The following is a 19,444-nucleotide window of genomic DNA, read 5'->3' as shown; positions in this document are numbered from 1 at the left end:
CAGGTAGCACTAGTGGTAAAGAACCCACCTGCTAATGTTGGAAACACAAGAAACATGAATTCGATCCCTGGGTCTGGAAGACCCCCTGGAGGTAGTGGTGCCTGTTGTTCAGTCTCACAGTCATGTCTGACTGTTTGCGACCCAGTGGACTGCAGCACGCCAGGCTTCCCTGTCCTTCACCATCTCCCAGAGTCTGCTCAAACTCATGTTCATTGAATTGATGATGCCATCCAACCATCTCATCCTTTGCCTTCCCTTTCTCCTCTTACCTTCAGTCTTTCCCAGCATCAGGGTCTTCTCCACTGAGTTGGCTTTTTGTATCAGGTGGCCGAAGTATTGGAGTTTCAGCTTCAGCATCAGTTCTTCCAGTGAATATTCAGAATTGATTTCCTTTAGTATTGACTGATTTGATCTCCTTGCTATCCAAGGGACTTTCAATAGTCTACTCCCCTTGAAGAGGAAATGGCAACCCACTGCAGTGTTCTTGCCTGGAGAATCTCATGGACAGAGGAGCCTGGTGGGCTACAGTCCATAGGGTTGCAAAGAGTTGGATGTGACTGAACAACATAATACACACATATGGAGAATTATAAGTCTGTGTCTTTAAAACATTTTTATTATAATGTATGATGATCTCTACCATATGACTGAATTCAGTTATATGTATAATTATATACATTTAATTATGTATACACATGCACATAAGGGCTTCCCTTATGGCTCAGCTGGTAGAGAATCCTCCTGCAATGCTGGAGACCTGGGTTTGATCCCTGGATGGGGAAGATCCCATAGAGAAGGGAAAGGCTACCCAATCTAGTATTCTGGCCTGGAGAATTCCATGGCCTGTGTAGTACCTGGGGTACAGAGAGTCGGACATGACTGAGTGACTTTCACTTTCACACATGCACATATACTTAATTTTTTTTTTACATCTTAGGTCACTTTGAGAAGCAGGGAACATATATATCTTGAGCTCTATTCAGTTATTACAGTTTGTATCCAACTTTTCCTTTGTAGAAAAAAAGATCCATGGGAATGCTGGGGAGATGGTATCTTCAGTTTATATTCTTGACTTTCCCTCCTAGCTTGTAACAAAGAGTTCAGGTAAGCTGCTTGGTCCTAGAAAATACATTTGAGGCTATACATTTCCCACCATGAAAAACAAGAGATGTATTTTCTTGGTGGAAGGGGACTGAAGAGAAGGGTGACTGAATTAACTATATTGAAACATTTAAAAATAATACCTTCTGGTTTTTAGTAATCTTAACTAGATCTGAAATTAGAAGAATATTGTTATCTCAGAGCAGTCTGAATTGGAGATTTGGAATGGGTTGTTGACAGGTATGGGGAGCAGGAGACCTAGTTTTACTCAGTGTTGTCTTGAGGCCGAGTCTCATTTTGTTACTAAATTCATGTGACTTATGTATAGATTTTAATTTTTCTAGATTGGGTGTATTTTGTAGAAATCAACTCTTCTGAAGTTTTCTATAACTAATGTCTACGTGACCTGTTGCCTGGTCATTATGATACAAGTGATCTGATGTGTTGGCATTAAAAAGGGTTATTTCTATTTTATTTTATTATAACTAGAGTTTTAAGTTAGTATTTTATTATAACTAGTTTAAAAACATATATTAAACATATATGTTTAAAAAACATATTATTATAAATAGTTTAAAAACATATAGTGGTAGAGGATCATGCACCTAGGAGATTTATGAATGAGTGTAGTTCTCCTTGACTTTTGACTAGTTTATGCTTTTGGAATATACTATAGAATCCTTTTTTTTTTTTTAATGGTTATTATACCTGCCCACCAGTGCTAGTCAGTTGCTGAATGCCTCTTCTGTCTTTTATATTAGGTTGGTGCAAAAGTAATTGTGGTTTTGCATTGTTGAACTTTGCCATTTGATATTGGAATACATTCTTAAATGTAGTTACATGTCATTAAAATGCACATTTTTTTTTTGCTAATGACTTATTACTTGCTGTTTATATATATTTTAGATGTGGAAATGATGTTAGAAAGAAAAATTCGAGCAGTTTTCTTGTTTGAGTTTGAAATGGGTAGTAAAGCAGCAAGGACAACTTACAATATCAGCAATGCATATAGCCCAGGAACTGCTAAAGAAATGTACAGTTCAGTGGTGGTTCAAGAAGTTTTGCAAAACTTTGAGACAAGAGCCTTAAAGATGAGGAGCTCAGTTGCTGGCCATCAGAAGTTGACAGTGACCAATTGAGAGCCATCATCAGAGCTGATCCTCTTAAAACTACACGAGAAGTTGCCCAAGAACTCAGTGTTGACAATTCTGTGGTTATGTGGCATTTGAAGCAAATTGGAAAGGTGAAACAGTTTGATAAGTGGGCACCTCATGAACTGACCACAAATCAAAAAATTGCCATTTTGAAGTGTTGTCTTCTCTTATTCTGTGCAACAACAATGAACCATTTATTGATTGGACTGTGACATGTGTTGAAAAGTGGGTTTTACATAACAGGCTGCCATGACGGGCTAGGTGGTTGGACTGAGAAGAAGCTCCAGATCACTTCCCACAGCCAAACTTGCACCAAGAGTCATGGTCACTGTTTGGTGATCTGCTGCCCTCTAATCCACTACAGCTTTCTGAATCCAGGAAAACCATTATATCTGAGAAGTATACTCAGCAAATTGATGTGATGCACTGAAAACTGTAACAGCTGTAGCCAGCATTGGTCAACAGGAAAGACCCAATTCTTCTCCACAGCAATGCCTGACCACACGTCACATAACTTTGGAAGTTGAACAAACTGGGCCATGAAGTTTTGCCTCATCTGCCATATTCGCCTGACCTCTCGCCAACCAACTACCACTTCTTCAAGCATCTCGACATCTTTTTGCAGGGGAAACACTTCTACAACCAGCAGGAGGGAGTTTGTTGAATCCTGAAGTACAGATTTTTTTTTTTTTCGAAGCACAGATTTTTATGCTATAGGAATAAACAAACATTTCTCATTGGCAAAAATGTGTTAATTGTAATGGTTCCTATTTTGATTTAACATAGGTGTGTTTGAACCTAGTTATAATGATTTAAAATTCAGGGTCTGAAACCACATTTACTTTTGCACCAACTAATAAATGACCACTGGCACTAATTCTTTCCTGTTTGTAGTATGTTTGCTACCTTTCCCAGAACCCATTGCTTGTTTTAGTTTGTTCATTTCTGATTACCAGTGTGGAAATAAGATTCATTAATTTATACTTCTAGATATACATATGTAACAAAAGGAACAGACTTTTCAAATGAAAATTGTTCCCACTTATGTAAGTCAAAAAATGATTAAATATACCTTTTTTATATAAAATAGACTTTGATGTTGTATTTACCTTTTGTATACTATGTGTTAACTTCTCTTTCGAGGTGGTCACCTTGTACAAATGTAATTTGTACAGTTGATTTTTCTTGTGTCATGCTAAATTGTGCAACGAACAGTAGAAAGTCTCAAGTTGGCTCTTTGACTTACTTCCCTTTTATGTTCTTGAGAACTCATTTTTGATTGGAGTGGGATGTTCCAGATAAACCTGATATTCTTAAGTCCCTAATCATCAACTAAATACCTTCCAAGGAGTTCTAGCACTGTTTATTGTTAAATAAGAGAAAAAACCTCTAGGGGCTGAGGTTCCTTGTGAGAGTTGATAGTTGGGCAAAGATTACTGCTGCTAATGTTAGATCACTCTTAAAAGTATAAACTGTTTATTTTTAAATATGTGAGTTTTCTTTGACCTTTACATTTTAATGTATCGTGTTTTCTGCTCTCCCCACCCCCACCCCTGCCCTATGTGATTTAATTGATTCCCAAAGAAAAACTCTATCCTATATTCATATAAGTTATTTTAAGTAATACTGATTTGGAATCTAATGCACTGTATCTAAGGTCATATTACAAAGTCAGAGATGAAAAATATTCTGCTTCTCATCCATAATTAAGGAAGATAGCTGTATTAGTTTGACATTGATCTAATAGAGCAAAATCTTTAGGATAAAAATAGTGTAGCATGAATGGGATTTTTTTTAAGAAGCCAAAAAGTTGAAAAATCTCTTACTAAGATTTTTGGAGTGAACATAAAATGAGTTATTCATGATAATTTGGAATAGTAAGTAACACATGTCTTGAGTAGACAAAATGCATGATTAGTTTATATGTAGGGATTAGGGTTTTTCAGCATTTTCTTGCTTAAGAGAAAATGCTGTTCAGCATTCGGTTCAGTTCAGTTCAGTCGCTCAGTTGTGTCTGACTCTTTGTGACCCCATGAGTCGCAGCACGCCAGGCCTCCCTGTCCATCACCAACTCCCGGAGTTCACTCAGACTCACGTCCATCGAGTCAGTGATGCCATCCAGCCATCTCATCCTCTGTCGTCCCCTTCTCCTCCTGCCCCTAATCCTTGCCAGCATCAAAGTCTTTTCCAATGAGTCAACTCTTCTCATGAGGTGGCCAAAGTACTGGAGTTTCAGCTTTAGCATCATTCCTTCCAAAGAAATCCCAGGGCTGATCTCCTTCAGAATGGACTGGTTGGATCTCCTTGCAGTCCAAGGGACTCTCAAGAGTCTTCTCCAACACCACAATTCAAAAGCATCAATTCTTCTGTGCTCAGCTTTCTTCACAGTCCAACTATCACATCCACACATGACCACAGGAAAAACCATAGCCTTGATTAGACGGACCTTTGTTGGCAAAGTAATGTCTCTGCTTTTGCATATGCTATCTAGGTTGGTCATACTTTGCTTCCAAGGAGTAAAGCGTCTTTTAATTTCATGGCTACAGTCACCATCTGCAGTGATTTTGGAGCCCAAAAAAATAAAGTCTGACACTGTTTCCACTGTTTCCCCATCTATTTGCCATGAAGTGATAGGACCAGATGCCATGATCTTAATTTTCTGAATGTTGAGCTTTAAGCCAACTTTTTCACTCTCCACTTTGACTTTCATCAAGAGGCTTTTTAGTTCCTGTTCAGTTTCTGCCATAAGGGTGGTGTCATCTGCGTATCTGAGGTTATTGATATTTCTCCCGGCAATCTTGATTCCAGCTTAAGCATTAATGCACCATTAAGCAGTACTGTTAGCCGTGTTTAGATATGTTTTAGATATTCTGTGGATGTACTTATTTTGAAGAGGTTTATCTTTTATTATTCTGATATGTAGGAGTTTACTGCAGTAGATTTTTCTCTAGGCAAACTATTGGGGAATGAAGTGAACACATAAATATTCTCTCCCTTTATTTTTCAGTAGCTTTTGTAGAGTATGGCTATGTAGAACTGAAACGAACCCTAGAATTTACCTAAACTTTTTTTTAAATAGAAAAGGAAATTAATGATCAGAGGGATGAATGTGCAGTGTTTTTCAATTTTTAATTTTCTTGGTGTTTCAAAGAAATTCTAATGAAAACTAATCATTATGTATATTGTAAATATATACTTCAATGCAATGATTTTTTCAGAAAACTTATCTAGGTGCTATATTCCTGATACTAAGCTTCTAGTTTGTTGAAATATAACTTAATATATCTATTTCCTATTATGTAATGCTATCTTTTTGTGATTAAAATCTGTTTTCTGAGGAAAAACTGCTGCCTGTGTTTTGATCTATTAGCATTGCTACTACTATGTTCTTGAAAACTAGAACTATGCTATGTTCTAGAAAACTAGCCTCCACTTGAGTAAATTTAGTGTTAAGTATTCCTTTTCCAAATGCATTGTCTAGACCTTAATTTATAAAAATCCTTAGTTTATAGTATGCTGTTTTCTACCGTACAGTGCTAAATTAATGCTGTATTTTTTCACCATTATTTTCTACCTATCGTTTAAGAGTTCTTGAGGCCAGCATAGCAGAAAATAAAGCATGTTTGAAGAGGACACCTACTGAAATTTGGAGAGATTCTCGAAACCCTTACGATAGAAAAAGGCAGGACAAAGCTCCTGTTGGACTAAAGAATGTTGGCAATACTTGCTGGTTTAGTGCTGTTATTCAGGTAAGAATCTTTATGCAGATCTTATGTGGTGGGCCTGGCAGCAGTGAAAAGTGAGTTGGAGTTGTGTTTCTTTTTAGTTGTTATATATCTACATACACACAGACACACACATAGACACACACACTGCAAACAAGGTTTTAATATGCCTTTCTACTAACTTAGTTTGGCGATTGCAGTATTCCCCACTCCACTTTGTTCTTCATTCCCAGTGTGGACTTTTCACGATAAAACACTGTCAATGCCTTATTCACAATTAATTTCTCCTCCTTATCTGTTGTTGGGAATTGTTGTCAGAGTGAAAAGAAAATATTTTTATATCTAAATCCCTGCAAATTTAGGAAAGGATATAACCAAGATGGGTCTTCCCTGGCGGCTCAGATGGTAAAAACAAAATGCAATGCAATGCAAGAGACCTAGGTTTGATCCCTGGGTTGGGAAGATCCCCTGGAGAAGGGAATGGCTACCCACTCGACTATTTTTGACTGGAAAATTCCTTGAATAGAGGAGCCTGGTGGGCTACAGTCCATGGTGTCACAAAGAGTCGGACGTGACTGAGTGACTCACACTTCACTTCATAACCAAGATATGAAACCAAGACTGTTTTTGTGTGTGTGTGTGTGAGAGTCAGATCAGATTTATTTATATATAATAGAAAATATCATTCAATAATTATAGTCGTTTAAGTACTTTTTTTTAATAAAAGAGGACATTTTATTTTAGGAGGAAATAGATTGAGAAATAATTCTCAATACATATGTGAGAATGAAAGAATAAAAATAAATTAAGAATAACATTTTCTAACTTGGAATTATTTATTGAGCTTCTTATTCTAAAATGAAAAATATTTGTATGCATAGATAACCATCTTCTCAGTTTGGACTAGTTTTTTTTTTTTTTTTAACTCTTACATGATATGACTATTGTCATAATTCTTTAGTATTCTCAGACATTGGTAATGTTATCTTTCAAATTGTGAAAACTTAAACTAAACAATCTCCTTAAGTAAAATAATCTATGAATAATAACATGCTCTTAGTTTTAATTGCTCTTTAGGAAAATTAATATTTGTGCTTAATTTCCTAATATAGCTGAACTGTAGCTCATTTAGTGTTTCTAATGAGTCTTTTAAAATCAGTAGGTGTTTTTTGCATCTATGTTCATCAGTGATATTGGCCTGTAGTTTTCTTTTTTTGTGGGATCTTTGTCAGGTTTTGGTATTAGGGAGATGGTGGCCTCATAGAATGAGTTTGGAAGTTTACCTTCCTCTGCAATTTTCTGGAAGAGTTTGAGCAGGATAGGTGTTAGCTCTTCTCTAAATTTTTGGTAGAATTCAGCTGTGAAGCCGTCTGGACCTGGGCTTTTGCTTGCTGGAAGATTTTTGATTACAGTTTCAATTTCCGTGCTTGTGATGGGTCTGTTAAGGTTTTCTATTTCTTCCTGGTCGAGTTTTGGAAAGTTGTACTTTTCTAAGAATTTGTCCATTTCTTCCTCGTTGTCCATTTCATTGGCATATAATTGTTGATAATAGTCTCTTATGATCCTTTGTATTTCTGTGTTGTCTGTTGTGATCTCTCCATTTTCATTTCTAATTTTATTGATTTGATTTTTCTCCCTTTGTTTCCTGATGAGTCTGGCTAATGGTTTGTCAATTTTATTTATCCTTTCAAAGAACCAGCTTTTGGCTTTGTTGATTTTTGCTATGGTCTCTTTTGTTTCTTTTGCATTTATTTCTGCTCTAATTTTTAAGATTTCTTTCCTTCTACTAACCCTGGGGTTCTTCATTTCTTTTGCTTTAGGTGTAGAGTTAGGTTATTTATTTGACTTTTTTCTTGTTTCTTGAGGTGTGCCTGTATTGCTATGAACTTTCCCCTTAGGACTGCTTTTACCGTGTCCCACAGGTTTTGGGTTGTTGTGTTTTCGTTTTCATTCGTTTAGAACTGCCTTATGATCCAGCAATCCCACTGCTGGGCATACACACTGAGGAAACCAGAAGGGAAAGAGACACGTGTACCCCAATGTTCATCACAGCACTGTTTATAATAGCCAGGACATGGAAGCAACCTAGATGTCCATCAGCAGATGAATGGATAGGAAAGCTGTGGTACATATACACAATGGAGTATTACTCAGCCATTAAAAAGAATACATTTGAATCAGTTCTAATGAGGTGGATGAAACTGGAGCCTATTATACAGAGTGAAGTAAGCCAGAAGGAAAAACACCAATACAGTATACTAACGCATATATATGGAATTTAAGATAACCCTGTATCTGAGACAGCAAAAGAGACACTGATGTATAGAACAGGCTTATGGACTCTGTGGGAGAGGGAGAGGGTGGGAAGATTTGGGAGAATGGCATTGAAACATGTGAAATGTCATGTATGAAACGAGATGGCCAGTCCAGGTTCAATGCACGATGCTGGATGCTTGGGGCTGGTGCACTGGGACGACCCAGAGGGATGGTGTGGGGAGGGAGGAGGGAGGAGGGTTCAGGATAGGGAACACATGTATACTAATTAAATAATTTTCTATTAAAGAAAAAAAAAAAAAAAAAAAAAATCAGTAGGTGTTTTCCAATTTACATTCTTTTACATTTAAAATACCTCTTCATTTTGTCTGTTTCCAACCTGAATACAGTATTAACTTTCATATGATATTAAAGCAACTAACAGGTTATTAAAATTTTCTATTGTAAAGGTTATTAATTGTGCTCTCTAGGTGATTAATTTGTTTTTTTACTTCAGTGTTATAATTTCCAGCTCTTTTCTGTCTTTACTTCTGGCAAACTGTATTATATAATTTGATCTTCTTTGGTTTTCTGGTTTCATGCCTCACTTTTTATTCAACTATGGTACACACCAGTTAATAACATGATATGTTATATGTTTTCCAGGCTATGAAAATATTAAGGAATACTTGGAATTAACATGAATTTGTAATAATACTTTTGTTTTTGGTCTTGAGAATGCATTAATTATCCACTTACATGCTAGCAATATCTCAAATTTTATTTGCTATCTTAATACTTGCACCACTAGTAAATTCTTTTGCATTTCATTGTTTAAATTTCATAATTTAGTTTTCACTTTAAAATGTGAAACACAATTTTAAGGCTGTGCTCTGAGCGCGTATGAGTATGTTTTGCTGCCTGTATTTGGATGCTACCTTTACACTATTATGGCCAGTAAACGAGGCTCATTGATTAGCAGCTTCTCTTAGAAAACTATAAGAAGTAAGAAAGCGCTCACAGAGAATCAGTATTTGTTAGTTAGAATAGGTGCTTTAAACATCTAGAAGAAATAAAAGATAACCTTGAAAATTTTGGCTTCTAATGAAGTAATAGTATACTGTTTTTTGGGGATGTAGAAAAACAGTAAGCTTCAGTTTAGGAAATTGTGGATGGGAAAAAAAAATTGTCTAGTGCTAAATGACATTGTTTTGTTTTTGAATGTAACTTTAAAATCTCTTAAACCATTTTAAGTAGCTTTTAATTTTCACTTCTAGTAATTGAAATATTTTATTTTTTCATTCCTTGACATTTACTTAATTCAACAGACATCTAAAATATGTTTATCATAATAACTGGAACTTTTCACTTATGAAAGGAACTTTGGGTAGGAAATCTGTATTAGTGTTGGGAAGTTTAAAAATTTTTTTTCAAAGCAAGTTGGAACTTGCTCAAATTATGATATAAATGCACTGTAAAGTTTCAGTTACAAAAATTTTCTCAGGGATGGAATTTACTTAGTTGGCAAGACTAGTGTGAAACAACTGGGAATTCTCTTCTTTAAAAGTATTTCTACCGATTATAGTTTACAGGAATTATAAACCTCTAACTTCAGAGTAGGTAATGGGGGGTAAGCTACAGAAGGTGCAACTTTGTTGTACTTGTTCCTTTAAGTACTGAGACCTAAGTATTTTGAAAGAAAAGAGGAACAGGATATCAGGAAGGGATTGTGAGCAAAAAGAAATTGTGCAGAGAGTGGCTTACATAATCTTTTGGATGCTAACAATATCAGCCTGTCTTTAGATTGGGTATCAACCACTTAACTACTCAGGATTATTTTTATCCTGTTCAAAAGCAACTTTTATGTAGATGGTACTGATTGGGGCTGCTTTTTCTACTCTATTCCTCTCTCTAGTTTGGGGTGTTAAGTTCAAGTAATTCATGAGTTCTCATGACCCTTAGCACCATTCCCATCTGGAATCCTCTGAGATGCTCAGAAGTAAGGTGCTTCTGCTTCTTGGTTTGCCTCGTACAGTCCCAGTTTATTCCTATTGTAGATGTGTCAGCACTTACTAATTCATTGTAGAGCCCTTTTTCATCCTCAGAAGAGTTGTGGATTGGATGATAAGGTTTAGGAACCCGAGTCAGTTAAGTTCAGTTATATCCAAAGTCTAGATTTTCCTACATTCCACAGAAGGAGAGAGTAGTTGTCTGGTGCCTCTCTGTCTGGGAAGGCCATTGGGATTTAATTGCTCTGTATACAAACTTTCATCTTTTAATCAGGCCACTCTGTTTTTCTCACACTTTGAAACTTATCTGTTACTATTTCATTTTTAAATATTAATAATCCACCAAGGAGAATTTATGTTGGTTTCCCTTAGTATCTTTCATCATAGAGAGTTTATATCTCCTGCTCTCTTGTCATCGCTTTTTTTATTTTCCATAAATTATGTATTTAAACTCTACCCTGGCAGCTCAGAGGTTAAAGCGTCTGCCTGCAATGTGGGAAACCCAGGTTTGTTCCCTGGGTCTGGAAGATCCCCTGGAGAAGGAAATGACAACCCACTCCAGTATTCTTGCCTGGAGAACCCCAGGACAGAGGAGCCTAGTAGGCTACAGTCCACGGGGTCGCAAAGAGTCAGACACTACTGAGCGACTTCACTTTCTTTCTGCTCTCTTGTCATCACTTTTTTTGTTTTCCATAAATTATGTATTTAAACTCTCACCTTCCATGAGTTTAGCCACATTCTTAACAGATTTCAGAATTCAGATATTGGCTTTGAGCTCAATAAAAGGATACTTGTTTTAAATCTGTATGAGTCACAAATGTAATTTAGACAGTAGTGGCGATTAGACTTTACCACCCCTTTTGAAGAAATACGTTGACCAATACTACTATGCCCAATATAGAGTATAGATTGGGACTTAAAATGAGTTCCTGTAATTTGTTGTGATAATCCATGGTCATAAATTCTGCTTTGGGTAATAGCATATTAAGTTCTTTTCAGCCATCCACTTGGTCATATATTGTTGGAGTCCTAAAAACAAAGATGAAACCAGCATTTTGAAGGTGTTGCAAGCCCTAAAGCATTGTGGAATTTTGAGGCTACACTTTGAGAGAACAGAATTTTCAGAGAGTAAGCTTCACATTTTGGGCTGTTTTATCTTTGAGAAAACATCTACTTCTGCTTTATTGACTTTGCCAAAGCCTTTGACTGTGGAAAATTCTTAGAAATGGGATACCAGACCACCTGACCTGCCTCCTGAGAAATCTGTATGCAGGTCAAGAAGCAACAATTAGAACTGGACTTGAAACAATAGACTGGTTCCAAATCGGAAAAGGGGTACATCAAGGCTATATATTGTCACCTTGCTTATGTAACTTATATGCAGACTACATCATTGAGAATTGCTGGACTGGATGAAGCAAAAGCTAGAATCAAAATTGCTGGGAGAAATATCAATAACCTCAGATATGCAGATGATACCATACTTATGGCAGAAAGCAAAGAAGAACTAAAGAGCCTCTTGATGAAAGTGAAAGAGGAGAGTGAAAAAGTTGGCTTAAAGCTCAACATTCAGAAAATGAAGATCATGGCATCTGGTGCCATCACTTCATGGCAAATAGATGGGAAAACAATGGAAACAGAGGCTTTATTTTGGGGGGCTTCAAAATAACTGCAGATGGTGATTGCAGCCATGAAATTAAAAGACACCTACTCCTTGGAAGAAAAACTATGACCAACATAGACAGTACATTAAAAAGCAGAGACATTACTTTTCCAACAAAGGTCCTTCTAGTCCAAGCTATGGGTTTTCCAGTAGTCATGTGTGGATGTGAGAGTTGGATTATAGAGAAAGCTGAGCACCAAAGAATTGATGCTTTTGAACTATGGTGTTAGAGAAGACTCTTGAGAGTCCCTTGGACTGCAAGGAGATCTAACCAGTCCATCCTAAAGGAAATCAGTCCTGAATACGTTGGAAGGACTGATGCTAAAGCTGAAACTAGTACCTTGACCACCTGATGTGAAGAAATGACTCATTGGAAAAAGACCCTGATGCTGGAAAAGATGGAAGGTGGGGGGAGAAAGGGACAACAGAGGATAAGATGGTTAGATGGCAAAACCAACTCGATGAACATGAGTTTGAGTAAACTCCGGGAGTTGGTGATGGATAGGGAAGCCTGGCGAGCTGCAGTCCATGGGGTCTGAAAGAATCTGACATGACTGGGCGACTGAACTGAACTGAACTGATATTTGAGGCAATTTCAGAAGTTGCTGCTGATTGGCTGGAAGCTAAGCGGAGTTTCACACAAGCTTGAAAGCCTTGGAAACATCTGAAATTTTCAGTTGAATTCTAAAGGGCTAGACTCTAGGATTAACTGAGAATTGAGAAGAGGCCAGGCTTTATAACTTGTGAATCCCAGCTTAAGATCATCTCATAATTGATTGGATCAAGGTAATAATAGGATTGCAAATATTTTAGTCTTGCTGCCTGCCAGAAGGAAATGTAAATTTTAGTGAAAGATAATACCATCTTGAACTTTGAACTTTCTCCAGTTTTTTACACACAGTGTCTAACACTCAATCATTCATAATTGGTCATATCAGAAAATAAGGCATGTCCCCAAATTAGGAGAAAATAATGAATAATTAGAAATATAACTATGTAGGGAAAAGTTAAAATTGAATAGTTTGTTATATAACTACTAATATGCTTAAGGAATTAGAAGCATAATTTAGAATTTTTGATAAAAAACTAAAAACTATAAAAAAATTTAGAGCTGAAAAATATCATAAGTTAGGGTATCAGGGGATGAATTTTGCAGCATATTAGACACAACTGAAGGATACAGAGCATGACCAGAGAATTAGTCAACTGGACAGTTTGTCTGAGGAACATTTTCACACTATAGCCGTGAAATACAGATGAGAGCATAGAAGAGATATTTTGGACATGGAGTAAATTGTACTACTAACACAATTTATTTGTGGTTCCAGAGGGAAACTAAAAAGGAAGTAGGATAAAAACAATATTAGAAGAGATGACAAAGAATATTCTGAACTTGATGAAAGAAATCAAGTCACAGATTCGGGAAGCAATAGGAACCAAGTAGTATGAACATAAAGAGTACTGCACAAAAGTACATCATAGTAAAATAGAAACACTCAAGACCGAGAAAACCCTAAAAGTAGCCAGTTGGAAAAAGATATATTGCTTCAATAAAGGAGCAAAAATAAGACCGACAGTTGGCTTCTCAACAGAAATGCTATCTTTAACATGCTGGGAAAAGATAACCGGCCATCTCAAATTCTATAACTAGTAAAAGTCTTTCGAAAATGAAAACCTCCACAATTTTGAGCTTAGCAGAAGCTGAAATAATTTGTTACCAGAAGACCCATGCCAGGGGAAATCTGTTCAAAAAGAAGAAAAAATATTTTTCAGTGGGAGCTCAGAGCATAGAAGTGGATTGAGCCTCTTTAGATTGTCATTCTTTTTCCTATATAAATCCCTTGTAAGAACAGTCCATACTTTGACCTCTACTTTTACCCATTTCTTTAGGACTCATTGCTACTGCCCTCCCATTTTATTGGAAAGGCGACTTCCCAACTGCTAAATATAAAGATTATTTTCCTGCCCTTACCTTCTTTGGATGTGGCAACCTCCAACCTTTACTAATCTTCTCCTTAATGAAATTTGCCAGTAATTGATTGATGTACTTCAGAATCTCTGGTACTTTATATCTTTGTTGAGAAATTCTGTACATAAACATTTTTTAAAGCTCTGCTGTTACTCTGATGCAAAACTATGGCACTGAAACACGTATAATATCATATAAGAAACAAATCGCCAGTCCAGGTTCAATACAGGATACTTGGGGCTGGTGCACTGGGATGACCCGGAGGGATGGTACGGGGAGGGAAGTGGGAGGGGGGTTCAGGGTGGGGAACACGTGTACGCCCGTGGCGGATTCATGTTGATGTGTGGCAGAACCAATACAATATTGTAAAGTAAATAAATAAATAAATTAAAAAAAAAAGCTCTGCTGTTACTCTGATGTACAACTGTGTTTGAAGGCTTTCTCTACTCCTTTTTCTTCTGTGCCCTCAGACTCGCCACTTCTTTTACTATTCATATTTTGTTTTATACCTCTTTTTCACTTGGCTTTTAAATGCTTCTTAAGTTTCTGATTTTGGTCTATTATTGTATTCACATTCTTTCTAGTTTATAACATCTACTCTCATTGTTTTAATTTGCAATCACAAGATAGTATTAAAGGCGGAGACGACTTGGTATGTTTTATTCTCTGTTTCCTGTCTTCCCTGTGTCTGGCATGTAGTGGGTGCTCCATAAATGTTTGTTAAAAGAATGAGTAAATGAATATGTTCATATTGTTTACTAAAATACTTCAGGTCACAGTTATCAGTTTTATGGTTTTACCTTTCATATATAGGTCTTTGATTTGCATCTCTATATATCTGTATCTGACTCTATTTATAGTGGGTCAGTTTTCCCAAAATCTAATACTAAACAAATTTTTGTTTTCTTATTGGCTTAAAATGCTATGTTTATTTTCTAGCAAGTTGGCTAGCCCATCTTTTACTAAGATTGTAATGCATCATTGCCCCCTGTACAATGATTTTTGAAGTTCATAAACTATGACTTACAGAAAGGAATACATTTTACATTGTAAAACACTTTACACATACATATGAGAACGTATGAGAATTTCACCAATGAAAATTTTATAAATAATACTCTGGTAAATTTATTCTTTGTGACATGTTCTGATATTTTACATTACATTTTATTTCATTTTTTAGAGTTGATGTTTATCTTGACATTAATGGATTACAAACTATAGTTTAAAAGGGTAGCTCCAGGAGACTTTTCCATGAGCATCTTTCCATATGCTTTCATTATACTCTATGTGATCAGTATTACTGTATCTTTGCGTGACACTGCTGTTGTTTTAATTAAATATTGTTTCCTTCCTAAGCTGTGTCTCCTTGACCATTAGTGATAATACATAATTTCTTTGAGTCTCTATAACCTAGCATCTGGCCTATAGATTTATTTCTACTGTATTTTTGTAGAATTGATACCTCTAGAAAACTCATTGTACATAACATGTTGAAAAAGTTCTTGAGTTTGCATTTGTATACATTTAATTTTGAGGAAACTGCCTAGGCACATAGAAAATTTTTAATAATACATATTATATTTTTTGCATTGTCCAAGTGTAATTTTCTGCTTTGCAGTACAATAAATATTGTTAATGATCAAGAATATGTCAAAATAAAAGAAGTGTGACTTTTTCTCAGGGAGAAAAATAGGCCTTCTTGTGTTAGTGGGAAATATTCTGTATATAAAATGAATCTCTCAGACTAGTCATATTTTTATAGTTCTGTTAATAGAATTTTCCCTTTGGTTATCTTAAATTGTTGTTCTTTTTCAGTCATTATTCAATCTTTTGGAATTCAGAAGATTAGTTCTGAATTACAAGCCTCCATCAAATGTTCAAGATTTACCCCGAAACCAAAAGGTAAAATTATGAAAGATTTTTAAGTCGAGTATATTCTTTTGTGTTTGCTTTTGGTGCCATGCCATGTGCCTCATTGTGCCTGACCCTTTGCAACCCCATGGACTGCAGCCTGCCAGGCTCCTCTGTCCATAGAATTTTCCAGGATTCAGTTACCATTTCCTATTCTAAAGGATCTTCCCAACCCAGGGATGGAACCCATGTCTCCTGTGTCTCTCACATTAAAGGTGGATTCTTACCTGCTGAGCCATGGGGGAAAGTTTGCTTTTGGGATATTTGTGAAATCAAATCTGAAGCAGTGTCAAATTTGAATGTCAACCTGTTAATCTCAACTACAACAGTAACTTACTATTCTTGGTCAGTATATTGTAAATATGAATTTTTCTACACGTGTGTCAGTAATAGGCCAATTTTTTTGTTTCATTTTAGTAATTGCTTTTTTCTTCTTTTTAGAATGTTATAGTAATAGGCTATCATTTACAATTCAGGGTCTTTCCTCCTCAAAAAGTGTGTGGAAATCAAACATTTTTCATTTATTTCTGTAGACGAACTCTTTAAAAGTTTAGCTTTACCCTGTTTTTGCAGTGTGAATCTACAATTTCTAATATTGTTAGGCAGTGTACTGTGACAGAGAGCACAGAGGTCAGAGCCACATTGCCCGGGTTCTGGACCTAGAGCTAGTTACTTGATCTAGTTGCTGCTCAGTTTTCATATCTGAAAATTGAAAATAATGACAGCAATTGTTTTATAGAGTTTCTGTGAGAATTAAATGAGATAGCAAAACATAAAGGGCTTAAAAGTACCTGGTACATAGTGGTAGCTTACAGTTAAAGTTGTCCTGAAGAAGATTTAGGTTCAGGACCAGGGACCAAGCTTTATCACTCAGAGCTTTTGTGTGGCAGAAGTTTTATTACAGTGAAAAGGGACAGAGAATGCTTCTGACATAGACATCAGAAGGGGGACGGAGAGTGCCCCACTTGCTAGTCTTATCCAGGCCTTATATACTTTTACCAGACTCACTCCCACAACAAACATCTGAAATTAACAAGATTAGAACAAAAGAAAGGTCTTACTAGACCCACTCCCACAGCACATGTCTTAAGATACCAAATTAGTCAGAAGGTTCTTGTTAAAAAGAAGAAACATGTCCTTGACAGGATACATTGTTATATAATCATTAGTACATAATCAAGTGTTTTTGATTAGTACATAATCAATTGTTTTTCATTAAGAAAAAACACTTCACTTTCACTTTAAGGAAAATCATACCTTTGAGCAAGATGAGTTGTTTTATTGTGTAAAGAAAGTGAAAGTGAAGTCGCTCAGTCATGTCGCACTCTTTGCGAGTCCATGGACTGTAGCCCATCAGACTCCTCAGTCCTTGGAAATTCTCCAAGCAAGAAAGAGTACTGGAGTGGGTTGCCATTTCCTTCTCCAGGGGATCTTCCTGACCCAGGGATTGAACCTGGGTCTCCCGCATTGCAGGCAGATGCTTTACCATCTGAGCCACAGGACTTCCCTAAGGAAAAACATACCTTTGAGCAAAATGAGTTGTTTTAATGTATAAAGTTAGTCTTAAAGATTGTTGTCATAACAACTCAAGAGTTTAAGAAAAAACATGTGACTAAAACCAAGCAATGCAGAAAAAAAACATTTTGTCCCTATCTCCTCCTTGAGAGCCCCAGACCCTTTTCTCCTCCTTGAGAGCCCAGACTCCTTATCAACCTACCTAAGAATTAACTCTCTCAATAGTCAGTACCAGGTGTCAGCTATTGCTAGTTATATTGTTCATATTAGCTTTTCAAAAGGTAGGACTGATTCACATTCAGAAATTCATACTTAATGAGAAAGATTAATTATGGAGATGATATGCGGATATGCTTGACTGTAAGACATAATGATCTTATCATAAAGAAATTAGCCATAAAGACAAAGACAAAGAAGTGAAAAGTTTTAGGTTTCAGTAAAGTGTTGAACTTTGTGTGATCTTTTGTTAGTTGTAATGATACATTATTGTATTTTCTTTTTAGTCTATCATTTTGAAAACAATTTTTCCTGCAAACATTATAAATGTGAAACATTTATAATGCAAGCTGATGGGAATATAATTTGATTTTTAACCAGCTTTTTGGGCTGTAATCTTTAGCCATAAGTGTCAAATTAATTGAAAACCATTTTCAGAAGGGATCTAAGATAACCTGACCAACTACTTATACTTCCAGAGAATTAAGCAAACCCCTTTCAGTCATAACAGTTTTTACATGAAACTTTATGAACTATTGCCTCTGTTAACAATTTGGTTAGTTCTTTTGATGTTTTGGTTAAAGTATATTTATAATTTACATGATGCAGTTAGATGTTCATAAGTATCTTTTTTTCCCTATATGTATCTTAACCTCTTTTGTGTTCCTGGGTTTTAGTACTTTACAGAGTTTAGCTTTCTTTTATTCTTTAAATAATTGAATAAGAGCTACTTAGTTTTATAATCTTACTTGAAAAACAATCGTGATATCAATGCCTATGTACAAGAGTTTGGGGTCATGAGAATGTTTAGCTGAATACTAGAGAAATGTATGAATCCAATCTTTTAACACCTTTCTAGGGAAATTTCTCTTAATGGAAGGGTCTGCATGTCTAGGTATCCCTTTAGTTTAAGAAAATAAAATAATTTTAATAATAATTACTGCCATTGGGAAAAATCACTCAATAAGAATACAATGCAGTTTTATAAAAGATTGTTGTATAAATTGGATATTTCTTTAATTTCACATGATGACAGCAATACATACTGTAACTTGACAACTTTGAAGCTAACATGTGAGATTTAGAGGTAGCCACTGATTAGTGTTACAGTTCAATTCAATTGAAGTGATAAAAGGCACAGGTTTCAAAAAGGTGTCAGTGTAACCTTAAGTCACTTATTATTTAATAATCAATTTATAGCAAACTCATCTAGTGTTTACTGCTACACTGAGTCTGAAAAGTCTGAGTAGCAGTAAACACTGAAGGTTCACTTCTATTGAGCAGGATATTTTTTTATTAGCAATTTAAAATTGCAGCAAGCATTATATGTCTGTTGATGATAGAATGAAATGAAGTCTTTGATATCAATTTGTATTTGAATAGACTTGTTTATTGCTTATAGAGGTTGAAACTAATTTTATACACCCATATTTATTTGTGCTATTTGTAATCTTAATGTCTAGGAGAATTGGGAGATTATTAGAAATTTAAAGATAGATTCTCACTGTAAACATCTCATCCTTCCCCATTCCCACACATAATCTCTTTTGGGTTAAAAAGCCATGAACTGATGGGAAAGCATATATTAAATGTTGACAAAACAAAGAGTCATAAGCTTATAATATTTAGAGGTAATCGTCATATAATTAATAACCTTATTAATCATAAAGTTATATTATTTAAAACCTTGATTTAGGGTGAATGTTTTCAAATAAACAATATTCTCTCTACTTAGAAGTGAGAAGCATATAAAAAGGAAATGATTTGGGGTTAATACCATAAATATATTATTAAGCAAATATCTGAGGGAGTTTTGAATTTTAAAATAAAAAGAGGCATTCTGGAATTTTTGTCTTTAGCCGTGAAGGATTTAACAGAAGCTGGATTTACAAGTTTTAGCAAATTTTTTGGGATTCAAGGCATAC

The 19,444-nt window shown here is 35.6% G+C and overlaps 1 protein-coding gene across 5 annotated transcripts in view; it reads left to right on the top strand.

Annotated features, from left to right (window-relative positions):
* The window catches only part of USP25 (ubiquitin specific peptidase 25), a 160,853-nt gene that overhangs the window by 57,214 nt on the left and 84,195 nt on the right, over positions 1 to 19,444 (top strand). For all 5 annotated transcript variants that reach the window (XM_070367620.1, XM_005898177.2, XM_070367615.1 and 2 more), the window contains 2 exons: positions 5,842 to 6,004; positions 15,693 to 15,779. In XM_070367620.1, the coding sequence (XP_070223721.1) occupies positions 5,842 to 6,004; positions 15,693 to 15,779 (250 nt within the window). The remainder of the gene's footprint in view (positions 1 to 5,841; positions 6,005 to 15,692; positions 15,780 to 19,444) is intronic.

The sequence above is a fragment of the Bos mutus genome, chromosome 1 (genome assembly GCF_027580195.1).
Source record: "Bos mutus isolate GX-2022 chromosome 1, NWIPB_WYAK_1.1, whole genome shotgun sequence".
In the NCBI taxonomy this organism is placed as follows: Eukaryota; Metazoa; Chordata; class Mammalia; order Artiodactyla; family Bovidae; genus Bos; species Bos mutus.
This window is presented reverse-complemented; position numbering and strand designations above follow the sequence as displayed.